The sequence below is a fragment of the Coffea arabica genome, chromosome 5c (genome assembly GCF_036785885.1).
Source record: "Coffea arabica cultivar ET-39 chromosome 5c, Coffea Arabica ET-39 HiFi, whole genome shotgun sequence".
Lineage (NCBI taxonomy): Eukaryota > Viridiplantae > Streptophyta > Magnoliopsida > Gentianales > Rubiaceae > Coffea > Coffea arabica.
Genome location: NC_092319.1, coordinates 463,884 through 478,908, shown reverse-complemented (window position 1 = coordinate 478,908; position 15,025 = coordinate 463,884). Strand labels below are relative to the sequence as shown.

Sequence of the window (15,025 nt, the reverse complement as noted above, 5' to 3'; positions counted from 1 at the left end):
TGGTGAATGAACATATTTTAGCCATGAACTTACATTTTTGTGTATAATTATTAGGTGTATATTTGATTGCAAATCTAATATTTTTGGAACATTTTCTATTATTAGTCAAATATAGCCAATAACTTAATTTCAATATTTCTAAAACTTATAAAATATAAAAATAATTATGACATTATGCTAATATCAGCGAATTTTTTAGAACGATTTAACCAATCTAACCAGCTAATCCCTGACCCAATAATTTAATCGAGTCGTTATCCGGTTCGAATTTAATAACATAATTGTTAAAACGGGATGTGTAAAGAATATCCATGTTGACCACTTTGACCTCACTAATAGTATATGGATTAAAAATGGCCATTGAATTAGTGTATTTTTTTCACTATCACACAAGAGGGATTTGATCTTGATGTTGAGGCGGAGACATTGAGCTCGAGTGCTGGGGAATAGAAGGCGTACAAATTATGGCAAATAAGATAATTCAGGACTTCAAGTAATCAAGGACTATTTATCTTTCAATTTGCTGCCTAAACAGTAAACACTAGTTGTGTTTGGATTGCATTTTCCGTCATTTTTCATGGAAAAATTACTGTAGTGATTTGATATATGTGAGGGAAAAAGGTGATAGGAAAATGTGATCACGAAAAACGACAATATTTTCCGACGGAAACAAGCAATCCAAACGAGGCCCGTTTTCCAATTGGTGTTTAAGGTGAACAAGAAATAGATTTAGTATATCATCTTTATAAATACATATGGTTGTTATATTTTGTACGGATTTTCATTTACAATCATTTCACAAGGAAAGTTATTACCCATTAATTTTTAAAAAAAACTGAAATAAATAAAAATATATTTTATTATAATTTCTATATTGTGTTTAAATTCAAATATTATGCACAGCCTGAAACGTGGACAAATCGAATTGGGACAAAGTTCGTTATCTATAGAAACTAGTATAAAAACAACATAAAATTTTTTTTCTTGACATGAACTATAAACTTATCATCAAAATATTTTGGCTTATTATTATTTCTTTCACAAGGTTCAAGTTATTTGGGTAGTTACAATGGTTAAGGATATTTACGAGTGGTTTTGTGGGTAAAATATGATGAGGTTTTTTAAGGGTAAAAAAATTGGAGGTTTAGAAAATGATTTTTTTATAAAAAAAAGTGTTTATAAATGGATAACAATTTGTCTAAAATGTTCAAAATTGAAGCTAATCTCCTTACCACAATGGAACCGCTGCATTATCGTTTTCTTCTTGTACTAGGAGGCATGAACCGCGCCCTGCGCGGTGATAATTTATTATGGATGCCCATAAAACATATGTAGCAGGTATATAATTTTGAAAATAAAAAGGACATTGACTTTATTAGATGTAATAAGTTGGAATAACAAAAGTAACAGCTAGGACAGAAGGAATGTTTGTTGCTTAAAACTCCAAAGGCTAAAGAACTATACAAAGATCTAGGCTTTAGAAACGCAGAAACAAAACAAAGTTTAGTAATTGTCCAGTGAATGAATCGTCTAAGTAACAAACATGTGGTCTATAGTCTACATATCACTATTCCAAATACTACTGCTGCCTAAGAACTCAGCCCAAGAAGAAAGGCTCTGAGCTGGCAGCATAACAAAGCATCCCAAAGAAAATTTTTTAAAAAGAACAGAACCACTAAATGCTATTAGTATCAATAGCATATAAGCCTCAAAACTAATACCGACGCCACTACAAGCTCAAAGAAGTTCACGAGCTGACAAGATAGCACAAGAAATAAGCATCCAAAAACAACCTCTCTAAACTGGGTAGCAAGCAACAACAGCGTATTTAGTGCATGTCACTTTGTTGATCACATCGGATGAACGCTTAAAATAGCATAGGAGCCTGGTCAGTTCAATTCGACAAGCCACACGATGGTACAACTTAAAGGTCTGCAAAAAGGTTGAATCGAAATAAAGTGGCAATTCAAGAATCCATGTACACAAATCAGACCATTTAAATTGCATAAAAGAAAGTTCATTAATGACAAATCCAAATGACCTGGCTACATAGTTGAACAATCTCCAAGTTCAGGTATCTATGCATGAGAATAGAGCAACACATAACCTCATCGTCAGCAGCCTCAAACATGTCAAGCGCGCTAACACCAATCAGCTTCTTAGCTTCGACACCTAATGCAATAACATTTACACACCCAGTATCATCATGAAAAGTGAGCCAGATCCATGCTCTATAACAAAAATAACATTAACCACCAAAAAAAAGGAAACCAAGGAATACATAGAGTTTTTAAAAACTAATAACTAATAACAAATCCACGATGCACCTAGGGAAATCATACATTCCCTGACCTCAACCAAGGTATACAAATAGTCTTATATGTTGACAAGACACCCTCAATTGATTTTAGTTTTCTCACGTGGCACGATACCGTTGGGGTAAAAGATTGGAGGCACAAACAAAAGTGACACGAAAAATCAACATAATTTCTTTTCACAAAAAATCAAGATGCAGAGGGGAATGCAATATTGGCCATACATCTTTAACAAGAGCTCTGTGTTATTATAGCAATCAAACTTCCAGATAAGAGTTTTGGAGCCACGAAAACAGGCAATTTCGCATTTCAGACACATGCAAACATTTAATTCTTGTTTATCAATGAAGGAACATTATTACAGTTGCAATGTACATTTTTTGTGTGCTAAAATGTCTAGAATTAAAAAGTTTCATCCTCCATTTGCAAAGCCTTCTATTGCATGATACAGTTCCTGCCAAAATCCAGATGCAGCAGTGATTTGATACTACAAACAACTTAACTAAGAGAAACAGCTCCTTAGCAGTATCAAGAACAACTGAACATTTAGTATTCATGCCAGACTGCAGATTTACCAAAATGATCTCATAGCATTATACCTAATCAATATTGAACAAGCTAAACGTTTAAAAAAGTTTCCTCGTCTAATGTAGCTCAGGACATAGAAAACAATGCATGCAATAAATCTTATAGAATAATCAGTGGGTAGAAGCAACCTTTTTTGTAGACAAATCCTTTTTTTTTTTTTTTTTGCACTGGCTTCTTCACAGTCGACCCAAACACTTCATACTTAATAAAAAGGAAAATGTTTAACAATCAAAAGCTGTCCCATTCCATTTCCAGTAGCAAAAAAAATAAAAATAATTGTCTAGTTTATGGAGTAAATCTTGCACCCGAGTACGTGAACTATTAACCCAATACAGGAAAGGTCAACTGCACATTAATTAAAGTACTGCAATTCAAATAGAACTAACATGAAACGGGGATACCTCTAATCAAATGCATAGGGATCATCTGCATAAGGATTCAGAGATCCTTCTGAAAACAGATCACCTATATTAGATGAATTTGTATGAACTTGTCCCTTTGTTCCCTATCATGAAATTCCAATCACAAATGTCAGCACACATAACATAAAATTATATGTGACCGTAATCACAAGGCATCTTGCAGTGTACAGAGACAAACTTCATCACATACAGTTAAATTTCTCCTTGTTTCTACTTTACCTTGCTCAGGTTAACCAATTGCTCTGTTTCATTGCATTAATCTATTAGTAATCACAACTTAATCCTAAATGATATGAATAAGAGTAACACCATTTCAAGGTAAGAGAATTTTGTGACCACGATTATTGTCTGTCTAGTACACCCCATTCATCAAAAATAGGCAAAAATCCTACTTCTTGTTGGGTGAGACATGACTGACACTCCACAAAAGATCAAAAGCTAAAACAACCAGCATGATGACACTGAGAAGGAAAATTTATCCTAGTTCATTGTTTAATTACCTTAGTAACAGCTCTAGGTGTAACAACTTTTGGTGTCTCTAGTTTTTTATGTCTGCCTGGGTCCTGTAGTAATAGAGACAATTACACATAACCAAGAAATATACACATAAAGAATCGTTCCCCTACGACAATGCATACTGATCAGAAATCAAAATTACATACCGCAAACATTACAGTACTTTTGGTTTTCCTTTTTTTGTAATTGTTCTTCCATTTGCTGTTTCGACTTCATATTCATGATGAGTGACATGCTTAAGCAAGGAAAGGAGGTTAGACAAACGGGCACAAAGAGTTGGGCTGAATTTTCTACGAACACAGAGAGCTTATCAATGATATTCAGAAGCATGAACCTAATTTTCCATGTCTTTCTTGAGATATAGATTAAATTGACAAAAAAAGAAAAAAAGGGAGAGCGAGGCATAGGAAAACTGATACGGGTCATGGATTTCTCTTTCATTGTAAAAATATAGACTGGCAGGCTTTCCTTTTTTTTTTTATTAGTGCTCACTTGGTCGGGTTGGTTATAAGAATCGGACCTTTTCTTGGTCAGCGAGGGTGAGTTTGTCGGAAGCGTCGGAAAGGGAGGCATCGAGGGACTGAAGCTGGGACTGAAGGTCGGCGATGATGGCGTCAAAACATACGAATTCCAGGCAAAAAAAAAAAAAAAAAAAAGAAAGAAGGAAACTTGTAGCAAGGACTGAAGCTGACTGGACAGATTACAACGAAGGAAGAGGAAGAGATCCAAACGAATGGAAGAAGATCCGGACAGCTGCAACCAACAGCGAAGATGGCACCTCCTTGGGCGGAAAGAAGACAGTGACCGAGCAAAAAAACAGAAAGCTGCACGTCACCGGACAAGGGAAAAAAATAGGAACGCCAGGGAAAAAAAATGAACAGAGGAAACTTGAAGAGAGGATCGGACCTCACTGGAAAGGAAAATAAAAGACAAAGAAGAGAGCTTACAACAAAAGAGGAGGAGAGGCCAACGAACGGCACAAGATCTGTACCGATGCAGCCGACAGCGAAGGTGGCAGCTCCTTGGCCGGTAAGAAGGCTATGGGCTTGGGAGAACCGAATACCAGAGCTCAACAAAATGTTGCAGCAGGCTCCAGAGCATGCGGGTAAGTGGCAGAGCAACATTGTGGGGAGAAGTAAATGCAGTTGGAGAGAGAAGGGAGCGGGAAGAAAGCAAATGCAGCAGACGCATAGAAAGAAGGACGGACGGTCACATGGGACACTGGCTGGCGAAACCAGATGGGAAGCTGACGCGCGATGCGCTCCCGTCTGCGGTTGTTCATGCAGAACAAGGATTTATTAGGAGCTGGGACATATCGAATTTGACCATTCATTCTTTCGTTTCTCCGGAGATTAATCAAGCATATGTTTCTTTGGAAAAATATTCTCTTAAGAGATGAGCATATATCATATCTTTTTAACCATTCCTTTTCAAGGTCTTTTATCATCAAAGCTTGTCCTTGATGTCAAAATTTACAAACACTTCACAAATGTTCACAGCACAACATGGAGAGACTGAAATTGACAAGGGTTTTCTTCAAAGACGTCCCAAGTGCTAGGTCAGATCATACATGTTTAGGGAAGCGTAGGAGACTGCAATCATTTGTCCATCCATATCACACAGCGGAGGCTCTTCCCTTGAAGCAGTAACTCGAAGGCTCTGTTAATCTCTTCAAAATTCACCTCATGCGTCACGAACTTGTCCAATTCCAACTCCTGAATGCGTCATGGATGCCAGGAAGACAGAGTAAATGGTCTTTTTAGGTGATAGTGCCAAAAACTCAATTCACTCGAAACTAAATTCCACAGGAGATGCAAATCTTTGCATCATGATCATGGGCTAGCCCATGCATCCAAACCAGGAAAACTATACCTTGTCCAAGTACTTTTTAATGAGCATGGGAACATCTGTCTTGGGTTTAAGGCCTCCATACAACGATCCCACGAGGGTTTTTCCCATGTGAAGAACCTCATAGGAGTTGAAAGTCAGCTGAGACCCAGGCTTGTCCACTCCTACCACAACAGTCTTTCCCCACCCCTGAGGTTAAGTTCAAAAAGATAAAGATTAGACCATTTTGTTTACCAGCTACGGCAAGACAACGTTAAGAACTTTCAGAGTCTTAAATCAGGCACTAATTGTTAATCTGCATATTAAGGCACAAGTGAATTGGAAAACAGGCACGTAATGAAAATGATAGAGATAGGTGATTCAGGGGCTACATGCTTAAGCCGGTGCCAGATTCTTAGGTTTAATAGCCTAACTGTAAGTAGTCTCATCACTTAAATGAGAAATCTTCAAGGATTTGATAGCAAACTTAGCAGATGTCCTACATGCCATGAATCACTTTTTCTGCGTGAATTCTTTTTTTTTTTTTATTTCATTTTCTCTTCCCCAAGAAGAAGAGGGGGGGGGGGGGGGGGATGAAACATATGAACCTTTCGGCAGCAGGCATATGCTTCATGCACCAGTGATGCCAAACCAACACATTCGAAGCAATAGTCTGCTCCTCCATCAGTCATATCCGTGATCACCTGCTCCATGTCAATAAGAAAGAGGTAACAAAAATAAGAAACCCGAAGCAAACACCATACATTGGCTTCCAACCACAGAAACAAGCTCCACATGCACAATGAATACACAATAGTTGGTTGGACAGGATCCTAAGTTGATTAAAAAAAAAAAAATGGATCAAGCCATTGCATTGACATGTAATACTCGCTTTCATTATTTGTCAACTGCAGCCTTAATGAGCATGGTTTCCATATTTTATGACAGTACGAGCGTATGAGACTGTAAGCAAATCAGCCACAAACTAAATAAGTCTCAAGAATGGATTGCACTGAATCAAATTCATCAACCAGTCCATAGATTAAGCATACAACCTGGCTTATGGACTTATTCCCACAGCTTCTAGAGTCCACAAAGTCAGTGAGTCCAAACTTTTTCCCTGTGAAGAATGAGACATAACTCAGTTAAATGCGGTGAAATTTGAACCCTGAGGAAGACCAACTATTTGAACATTGCCTTGATGGTATATCAACTAATCATGCAACGTTTATAACTAATGAAATTACACCAATAAAGAAAAGGCGGAAACTGAAACAATTATACTTGCCTATTTCACGTTTGTCAGGGTTGATATCCACACCAATGATTCTTTTAGCACCAGCGATCCGTGCACCTTCTGCAACCTAATAACAGCCAATCTGATCATTATGCTCTTGAAAAAAGCCGACTGATATTCATGTGACAAGGACAAGGAAGAGTGCTCTTATTTTCATGATCACGAGATCGTACCGCCAATCCAATAGCTCCCAAGCCAAAGATAGCAACTGTTGATCCCGATTCCACATTCGCTGTTCTCAAGGCAGCACCAACTCCTGATCGTTCAAGTTATATCAATTAGTGAATTCAATTGTTTCAAATAGAAAATTTGCGAATCTGAGCCATGATAAAACAGCAAAGGACCATAAGAGTAGAAATCCAAAAAGCTGTATTGACAAAGTCTTGTTCACCACAGATAACTGGATTCCAGTAAATGATTGTGATAAATAAAGCACAAGCTAGAGAATTGCAAGAATCAGCCAAGGAGGCCTTGGCCCAACTGGTTAAGGTTCAGACCCCTAGAATTAGAGATCCTAGGTTCAAATCCCTCCTTTCCTCTCTTAGCTTCTTAAATTCCACCTCTCCCTTGCTAGAAAATTTAACACCCCCCCCCCCCCCCACACACAGACACAAAATTGCAAGAATCACCGTTACCAGTTGACACTCCACAGCTTAGAAGGCATGCTCTGTTTGGCGGAATTGCAGGATCAATTTTTGTTACACTTGCAACATCCACCACAGTGTACTCACTGAAGCTTGATGTATAAATAAAATGGAACAAAGTCTCTCCTTTGAGATCAGTGAATCTGCTTGTACCGTCTCTAGGCATCATTGAAGCAACATGAAATGGGAATTTTGAACAAAGGTTGCTCTTGTTGGATTGACAGTCCATGCACTCTGCACAGTCAGGCAAGAATATAGGAAGAACTGTATCTCCCGGGGCCAGCTCATGAACATCCTCCGCAACACTTTCCACAACCCTTGAGTGCAAAGCATCAAAGCAATAGGAAAAGGAATCAGTGATTCATGTGGCTATTGAAGTTAAATACCGACAGCAGAAGGATGCGTCTCACCATGCACAACAACTTATGGCAAAACGGTTACTAGCGACAGCATGAGAAAAGATAAGCAGAAATACTACTATTTCTTTACAGCAAGTGGTAGTACAGAAACACTATTAAAACCACCTCTGAGCGAGGAAGCCAAAATAAGAATAGCAGTGTTAGAACACTGAGATGGTATCACTTAAAGACCATCAAAGGCGAGCATCTGCTTATAAAGATGCATTAGGACTTCCATCACTTCAGTTTTTACTTATAAATATTAAAAAAAAAATTAAAGAAGAGCGGCGTGTCATGCCACTAATGGGAGAAATAGTGCCAAACTTGTTATTAAACATAATTCAGGATACGAAGAAGCACCATGAGGTAGTGATGCCTGGAGGAATCCTTCTGAAATTCTAAATGACAATGTTGAGATAACCCAGGAAACTCAATTTTGATTTGAATAAATAATCCATCCGCCAAAAAGGAAAAAAAAAATTGCATCATCTTTTCTTGCACTCATGTAGTGCAGCGACCTGCTCTCTTTTTGTTTTTCTTCTGCTGAATGGCATCGGAAATGATTTACTTTGCAGACAGAATAAGGCCGGCAGTTAATCTTAAGATCCCAAATCCACACAGCAGAGGGAGAGGGTGTAAAAAGACCAGAACAAGATCATATTCCAACCATTCCTTGAGCATGTGCCAGCAAAATATCACGTCTTTGCAGGGGACACGTCCCAAAAACACGTAAAAAGGAATAATTTCACGGAAATTCTCGAAAGAAAAAGAGCTGCATTCCAGAACGAACGTGTTCAATAAATTACTGAGCCGCCAAGCCAAAATACACTAGCTTGGCCTACTAGGCATGAGCACCACTTTTCTTTTCTTTTTTTTTTTGGAAATTTTCTTTGGATTCCTGATTCTCATTTTAGTTCAATAACCAAAAATAGGCAGTCCTGAATGTTCCGTTAAACTCGCAAACTTACCCAACAGCTTCGTGACCCAATATCCTCGGAAAGCACGCAGGGGGGACCTTCAAGACAGGAAACAGAAGTCGGAAATCAAACTCCCTTTTTTTATTCACATTTTAATTTCCAAAGCAGGAAACCAGACACAAAAGAAATGGGGTGGGGGAGGGGTGGTTGGTGGGAGAGCTAGCCAGAAAGATGCAGAGAAGAGGAGCAGAGGAGGATACCTTCAATCTCCAGAAGGTAATATCGCTGAAGCAAAGAGAGGTGCAGATGATTTTAATGCGAACTTCCCGGGATTTAGGAGGGGCCACTATCACCTCCTCGATCACCAGTGGCTCCCCTGCTTCCCTTGCCACTGCAGCTGCACCACCACCACCACCACATGTATATATATATATATATATATATATATATATCACCGTCAATTCACATACGCATTACTAGTAAGAACTCAGATGTAGCACAGCATTTTTGTTTATTAGGTTGGAAAATCACAAAAAACAAAAAGCGTTGACTTGGCAATGCAGTAAGCATTACTCAATCAGTTTATGCACCCATCTCATCTATTGAAAATAAAAAAGTACTTCTAGCAGTAGTATCAGCTTGAGTTGAGATATACCTCTGCATCTTATGGGCTTCCCAGCAGTTCTGCTGAATTCAACTTTTTCGGCGTTCATTGCAATATCCTCGACTGTGTATTGTGGGTGTGATGACTCAACTGTAGAGATGCCCGATCGTTCATTTGATTGCACTATACTATTATATTATGCATACACATAATAGTGGGAGATGATACCTACAAGCTGTGAACAATACGCAAGACAAGGGAGGCGGCCGAATCGTCCGGTGACGGGGGGGCGTGAGAATTGGAAGGAATATTCTTTTGATTCAATGCCTTCTCATCTCGGCAGTCATCACCTCACCACCCACTGGATGGATAGTGTTTTGGTCATTATCCGTCCGAATCAGTAGGCAGAAATTAATAATAATGTCAAATCTACGACAAAATCTTCCAACCAATCTGCCATTTGTCGCAACTATGCCCAAAACGCAACGCTACAACAATAACAAGCAACGGACATTTGGCTGATTAGTTAAGGTGTCAGCAGTACTCAGCTACCAACTCCTACCATTCTGATTTGTTTTTTTTTTTTTTTGGCGGCTGGGCGGTGCCGACTGCCGATAGATAGAGTGAAAACCCTCAAAATAGAGAGTAATTATTGGCTGCTTTTGAAACTTTTGCAAACGGTTGGAGCTTTTGGCAAATCTGATGGAGGTGAAATCAATATTACAATCCATGACAGGACAGGACTAATGGTTTTTATCATTGATGCCAAACTTTTTGAAAATTCAAGGATCACTCCTAAAAGTAACTCGCATATTATACATCATTCAAATCCATGAAATTGTAACTCGCATATAACTCCTAAAAGTAGAGCAAAATTCAATGAAAGCGACAACCAACCCACCTCTTGAAAATTTGTTCAATACATTTAACATCGTCACAATTACGGTACGTCTTCAGTCTTCATCTTGTCTAAAACTTATTTTACTGAAGGTAGGCTTGACCGGTGATATCAGCGTCGCAATCACCAGAGGAAGGTGGGGGCTTATGCTTGGGCTTTTTTGTAGTGGCTTCATCTGGACCATCTGCACTTTGGGTAGAGCTAGCGGGTGGATTTCCAGCGGGTCTATTGGGCTGGCCCTCTTCTTTTCCGTACAACCCACCACCATATGCTTCCCTCTGAACGGGTTCCATGCGAGAAATATACGGAGGTTGATGCCTCTGGCCTAGGGCTGCAAACGAACCGAGTCGAGTCGAGTTTTGAGTTAATCGAGCCGAGTCTCGACTAAATTTTACCGAGCTCGAGCTCGACGAGTCGGCAATTTTCGAGCTCGAGCTCAAGCTCGAAAAAAAATAAAAAATAAAAATTTTATTTTTAAAAAAATAAATAAATTCTCAAGTATGGTTCGAATTTGTGGTTCAAGACATGTTGCGGAGAGCACAAGGCATATTTTCCTCAATTTGAACCATACTCCAGGAATTAAAAATAATTTCTTCTTTTTTTATTTTTCTTTCAATTTATCTAATTTTTAATATTCATTTTTAAGATTTAAAATAATTATTGATTCAAAACTATTTATGGAAGCAAAGATATGATTTTTATAAAATAATAAGCAAAAACTTTTTCTATTTTTTTGGATTGCTTCAGGGTTAATAAAATAAAAATATTTCTTTTTTTAATGCAACATGACCTTAATTAGGGCATTTTCGGCATTAAGGGGTTTTTGTTAAATGTTTGATCATTCAAAGGGTGAGACCGTTATTTGGACAAATTACAGGGATTGATTGATAATATGGTCAAACCTCGGGGGATGTAAATGTAATTAACCCATAAATAAATTTGGGGTGCTTTTAAATAATTAATAATGGTGCTTGTGTGATGACTCAGTGACACGCTGGCTGCCCTTTACATATCATGATCTATCAAGTTAACACCCAACTCGATTGGGCCCTTGCTCCATTCTTCTTCTTCTTCCTTTTAACCAATCCATCCATCGCCAGCTGCCAGAATATTTTTTGACAGAAGCTAAGTATTGTGTTAGTATATTCTGGTCTTTTCTGTTAAATTTTTCTATTTTTATTTTCTGTTAATTAGTGACTGCTAGCTACAACTTAGAAAGAACCAGCCTGCCTCCAACAAGCAATACCTTGTAGTGTGGTAAGTCATAATTACCTGATGAATTCGACCAAACCAATCCGCAGGCCAGAGTGCAAATCAAAAGTTTCGATAACTCCAACGTTGAACTGAAAATTAAGAAGCCAAATCTTGGTGGCAGTCTTTAGAGTCTGTTGGATAACATACAAAAGTGCTGAAATTAAATTTTTTTAGACATTCAGATGTTTTGTGTGTTTGATAAATGAAAATCCATCTGCTGGATTTGTTAAGCAGTGCTGAACTTGTTTGTATTTTTTTCAGCATAAAAATCCTAACTGAATGTTTAATTCTGATAATAATCAATATAATTACTTCAACTTCTTTATCTTATCTACTAAATCTACCCTTATTTATTAATTATGTTCAAAATTCTTATCTAATTAAACAATCTGATATTCTCTATCTAACGATTTTTAGTTTCAATTTTCTTTCTTTTTAATGACTTTCACATCTTTTTCATACTATTCATATAATATATTTCATCTTTTATATTAATTTGATTTAAAAATAAATATTGTCATTTTCATACCTAATAATTTTAAATTAATTAAATCATAGATTCTATTTCTTTTTTGAATGAAAATATATAATGGTTAAATTATCAAATTAAACTTATTAAGCATTCAGATATAAATATTTGAAATTCAGACATTCATATATTTCTTTTCAATACTTAAAATTTAGCAAATTAATTATTTTAGTATTCAGATTCAATTTTATCAAACGAAACCATAAATTAATTATGTGAACCTTTAATCCAAATCTTTGCCATAGATAAAAGGGATAATTTCAGATACATCCCCTGAGGTTTCTGACAGTCTCGCTCTCCTCCCTTGTGGTTTCAAAAATATCACAAACCTCCCATGTCAGAATTTAGGTCCCATTTCTTACCTCATCATGGCCAAAAAAACTTAAATACCCTCACAAGTCAGCTAATATTTCGTGATTATCAGGACAAATACATTCCAATTCACGTAATTATTTTTTTCTACGCTCTATTTAATCTCCCTTTTACATGTATACATAATCAAATAATTAACACCTAACATGATCTACACTTTTTTAATACCTAGCCATTTCAAATTTATATGTACTATTACACTACTTTTTATAGATATAAACAGTCAAGTAACTAACATCTAATATAATGTATATATTTGCAAATTGATTGTACCTCATAGATCACCCCGTATAAGATATTTATAGGCAAATTAAAATTAGTTATATAGATAAAATTACATACCCACTGCAACTTGTAAGGAGATGCACAAGTGGGTCAAAGCACCAATAACCATTCCAAATGTATACATACCATTGCACTATGCATATTGCTGCGATGACTAATTGCAATATGCATGTGAACAAATAACTGCATGTTCAATAATTTCTATGCATCGTACTTGGTCGATAACACGGTGTACATTATTTCAACCAGATTATACATTCATTAAGTATTTATATACATGCTACTTATTGAAATAAACTACCTCTCTACTAAATATTTAATGCACTATTATAAGCATTAATGGTTGATTTAATATGCAATTGGAACAAATAACCATATAGTAAAAGCTTTTGATATAATATTATTGATGAATAACATATTGTATCTGAAATTATCCTTTTTTTCTAATTTATTTTTTATTTTTATTAGTTTTCATTATTTCACTAATATAACTTGTACACTTACCTCAGGGGAGGTTTGTGAATTTTTTGAAACCACAGAGGAGGAGAGTGAGACTGTCAGAAACCTCCAATTATCCCTAGATAAAATGGTAATGATGCTAATGCACGTGGCGTATGCCCTTTTCATTCGCTGTTCCACCAGAACCTACTTAAGATGAGGGCACACAAAAAGTAATGAATTAAGCGGCTCCCTTTCCTTCCTGTACTAAGCATAAACAGATCATCATCCACATGCAGATGCAGCAGCGTGACAAGTCCCGTTAAGTTAGCTGCTGCCAAGATGTCCCAACCAGCTGGATTTATTCGCGGATCCACTCCCCTGCTGTCCACGGCCAAAAGACAAAATACCACGACTTCCCCCCCAAGCGCCCTGCCCCCTCGTGCGTCTCTAATTTATTTCCCTGACCGCGTAATTGTCTTCCCTTTATAAACCTCCCCACCCCACACCTCTATCTCTCGTTCACTCGCAGAACAGAAACTCAGCAAACCAAAATGCCCTCTAAAATGGTGACCAACTTCAGAAGATCCCTTTCATTTCCAAGCCAACCGGGCTCTTCTTCTTCTTCCACAAAATTGCCCAAAAAGGCCTACCACGTTAGATCTACCAGCCTTCCCTGTAGATCGCACCCCTTGGTTTCTCAGCTCAGAGATGAGATCAATGAGCTTAAATCATGGGCATCTTCTTCTAAACCCGATAACCACCGCACCTCAGCCTGGCTCTGTGACGGCTTGAGCCAGCTCACGAATGTCCAAGAATCCCTGGATGATCTCCTCCAGCTCCCTCAGGCTCGCGAATCTTTGTGCCCCAACCATGATTTGATAGAAAAGTTTCTAGACGACTTTCTGGGCTTGGTCGATGTTTATGGGATTTTCCAAACGTTGCTTTTAACGTTAAAACAAGAGCATTTGGCGGCACAGGTGGCTGTAAGAAAAAGAGATGATTCTAAGACAGCTTTATACTTGAAAAATTTGAAAAAAATTGCTAAAGATTTCGGCCAGCTCGAGTCCTCCGTCCAGTCCATTGCCGGTGGACAATTAGTCATATTATCCCCGCCAGCACCAGCAGCTGCTGGGGAAGATGCTGAGATTGCTCGAGTTCTCAGGGACGCCATCCAGGTTACGGCTTCCATTTCGGCTGCACTTTTCAATGGGCTCTCGGTTTCCTTGGCATTTCGGAAACCATCATGTGTAGGCTTGATCAGCTTGGTGAAGAACAGCAAAAAAATAGCTATCGTTAAAGGCGGCATTCAAGAATTTCAACAAGTTAGTTTTCAGAACTTATGGGGGTTGCAAAGAAAGGGTGAAGAGGAGTTGAAATTGACGTTAAAGATAATGCATGAATTGGAGGATTGTATCCGTGGGATTGGAAGCGGTGGGGAGAGAGTGTTTAGGAGTTTAATCAGCACCAGGGTTTCACTCCTCAACGTTGTCACACACTAATATTAGTTAAGTCGGACGCTTGGATATATTTCAAGAAGCAGCCTTTCTTGACATAGTACTAATTAACTTGTTCTGTTTATATATCTTTTTTTTTTTTTTCCTCCCTTTCTGTTTCTGTCAAAAAATTGTCTTATGTTAACTCCGCCTAGAAAGATTAGGAAGTTCTGACCAAATCGTGTCCATGCCGTGGCACATCTACGTGTACAATAGTGATGAATA

General features: G+C 37.7%; 3 protein-coding genes across 18 annotated transcripts; 1 reads left to right on the top strand and 2 right to left on the bottom strand.

Annotated features, from left to right (window-relative positions):
- Window positions 1–1,418: 1,418 nt before the first annotated feature.
- Window positions 1,419–5,084, bottom strand: LOC140003724 (synaptonemal complex protein 1-like). 12 transcript variants are annotated; one of them, XM_072050355.1, is made up of 6 exons: window positions 4,789–5,061; window positions 3,988–4,076; window positions 3,826–3,888; window positions 3,305–3,408; window positions 2,042–2,172; window positions 1,419–1,932 (listed from the first exon to the last, which is right to left on the bottom strand). In XM_072050355.1, exons 4-6 carry the CDS (start codon window positions 3,333–3,335, stop codon window positions 1,798–1,800), a joined length of 297 nt encoding a protein of 98 aa, XP_071906456.1. In that variant the 5' UTR covers window positions 3,336–3,408; window positions 3,826–3,888; window positions 3,988–4,076; window positions 4,789–5,061; the 3' UTR covers window positions 1,419–1,797. The 12 variants fall into 12 exon arrangements, 8 of the variants coding, with proteins under 8 accessions (XP_071906456.1, XP_071906452.1, XP_071906453.1 ...); XR_011814880.1 differs by lacking the exon at window positions 3,826–3,888 and having other exon boundaries at window positions 2,042–3,104; window positions 4,789–5,084; XR_011814877.1 differs by lacking the exons at window positions 3,826–3,888; window positions 3,988–4,076 and adding an exon at window positions 4,362–4,665 and having other exon boundaries at window positions 4,789–5,076.
- A 140-nt stretch (window positions 5,085–5,224) lies between these two features.
- Window positions 5,225–10,742, bottom strand: LOC140003934 (alcohol dehydrogenase-like 7). 5 transcript variants are annotated; one of them, XM_072050346.1, is made up of 12 exons: window positions 10,430–10,742; window positions 9,757–10,016; window positions 9,580–9,678; window positions 9,185–9,342; window positions 8,976–9,022; window positions 7,601–7,926; window positions 7,139–7,221; window positions 6,957–7,032; window positions 6,724–6,788; window positions 6,277–6,372; window positions 5,714–5,878; window positions 5,225–5,556 (listed from the first exon to the last, which is right to left on the bottom strand). In XM_072050346.1, exons 3-12 carry the CDS (start codon window positions 9,635–9,637, stop codon window positions 5,440–5,442), a joined length of 1,191 nt encoding a protein of 396 aa, XP_071906447.1. In that variant the 5' UTR covers window positions 9,638–9,678; window positions 9,757–10,016; window positions 10,430–10,742; the 3' UTR covers window positions 5,225–5,439. The 5 variants fall into 5 exon arrangements, with proteins under 5 accessions (XP_071906447.1, XP_071906446.1, XP_071906448.1 ...); XM_072050345.1 differs by lacking the exon at window positions 10,430–10,742 and having other exon boundaries at window positions 9,757–10,334; XM_072050347.1 differs by lacking the exon at window positions 10,430–10,742 and having other exon boundaries at window positions 9,761–10,334.
- A 3,128-nt stretch (window positions 10,743–13,870) lies between these two features.
- Window positions 13,871–14,806, top strand: LOC140007652 (uncharacterized). Its single transcript, XM_072050575.1, has one exon. It carries the CDS (start codon window positions 13,871–13,873, stop codon window positions 14,804–14,806), a length of 936 nt encoding a protein of 311 aa, XP_071906676.1.
- The last annotated feature ends 219 nt before the right edge of the window (window positions 14,807–15,025 follow it).